General features: G+C 60.9%; 1 protein-coding gene across 1 annotated transcript in view; it reads right to left on the bottom strand.

Moving 5' to 3' along the window:
- Positions 1–505: 505 nt before the first annotated feature.
- Positions 506–1,473, bottom strand: part of LOC308138665 (E3 SUMO-protein ligase EGR2-like) — a gene marked incomplete at both ends in the record, with an annotated part of 1,233 nt that continues 265 nt past the window's right edge. The window contains one exon of the mRNA XM_080507879.1: positions 506–1,473. This exon is cut by the window's right edge and continues 30 nt beyond it. Coding sequence (XP_080364005.1) covers positions 506–1,473 — 968 coding nt within the window.

Genomic DNA, 1,473 nt, shown 5'->3' with positions numbered 1-1,473 from the left:
ATCCTGACGTAACTCTGACGTCATTAGTGGGATTTTCCTGTGCGGTGTGTTTTACAACATGAACTCGATCAAAGATCTTCACTTCATCAACAGACGACATGGAAACTTTGTACAAAGAATCAAGAAACAGTTTGTTCGTCCTGGAACTAAAACTTCAGGCTCTTCTTCCTTTTATGAGGTTCATTTCTGAAAAGCTTTGATGTTTGTTCCTCCTTTAAATGAGTTTTCCTCCTTTTCTCGTCTGTTTTCTGGATTAATTTAATCCCGAGGAGAAAAACCTCCAGCAATTGTGACTCAAATCTCGGAATGTCCAGTTTGTTTCCAAACTCAGATTTTACTTCCAGGAGTTTGTGAAAAACGAATCCAGTTGTTTAAATTCACCTCCAGATGTTCGAGGCGCCTCTAATCTCTAATCTCTAATCTCTAATCTCTCGTCCTCTTCCCGCAGCTCAGCAGGTGGAACTTTTTCCAGTGTTTTACTTTATTGTCGTTCAACTTTCCGGCCTCACGAGCTTTTCTTCTCCTTCTGCCGCAGGTGGATCTTCATGTGACGCCGCCGCTCGTCGCTGCGCGCGAACTTCCGGCCGCACGCGTCGCAGGAGAACGGCTTCTCGCCGGTGTGCGTGCGGATGTGCGTGGTCAGGTGGTCGCTGCGGCTGAAGTTGCGCATGCAGATGCGGCACTGGAACGGCTTGTGGCCCGTGTGGATGCGCAGGTGGCGGCTCAGCTCGTCCGACCGGGAGAAGCGCCGGTCGCAGCTCTCCGCCGGGCACGCGTACGGCCGCTGGTGCACGGGGGTCTTGCTGGGCCGGCTCGGGTACTTCCGGGGCCGCAGGATCGGCCTGAGGGGTAAGTTCTGGGGGCCCGGGAAGGCGGCGGCCATGGGGCCCTCGGTGCCCGGCGGCGGCGCGCCGAGCGTAAAGTTCCTGATGGTGTTGAGGGGCGTGAGGGGCGGCGGCACCCGGAGCGGGTCCAGCGGGTACGGCAGGGCCTTGCGCTCCGGGAAGGCGGCCTGGAGGTCCCTCTGGCAGCCCTGCGGGTAGAACCCGCCGTAGTCCGGCATGATGGAGAGCAGCGCGGCTCCGTCCACGGCCGGTTTGGGGGCGGGGCTGTACGTCGGGGGCGCGTGGTAGGACGCGGCCAGGTAACCCCCCGCCGCGGCCGCCGGGTCCTGGTACATGTCCCCGCTGCAGGAGTATGACGGGACCGGGTGAGTTTGGGGGTGTGGGGGCGCGTACATGTGGCTGAGGTCCGGCTGGCCGTGCGCCATGGCGCCGTGGCGCGCGTCCCCCGCCGCCTCTCCTCCCCCGGAGAAAGCACCCGCTGACGCCGTGGCCGGTCCCGGTCCCGGGATGTCAGCGCTGACCACGTCGATGACGTCACCCGGGGTCCACGGTCCTCCGGCGCCTCGGGAATCCACGGAAAACCTCCCGGTAAACGCCAGCGGGTGCGCGCGTAACTCCGCCACGTGGT

Source organism: Blennius ocellaris, assembly GCF_963422515.1.
Source record: "Blennius ocellaris genome assembly, chromosome: 13".
Classification (NCBI taxonomy): Eukaryota; Metazoa; Chordata; class Actinopteri; order Blenniiformes; family Blenniidae; genus Blennius; species Blennius ocellaris.
This window is presented reverse-complemented; position numbering and strand designations above follow the sequence as displayed.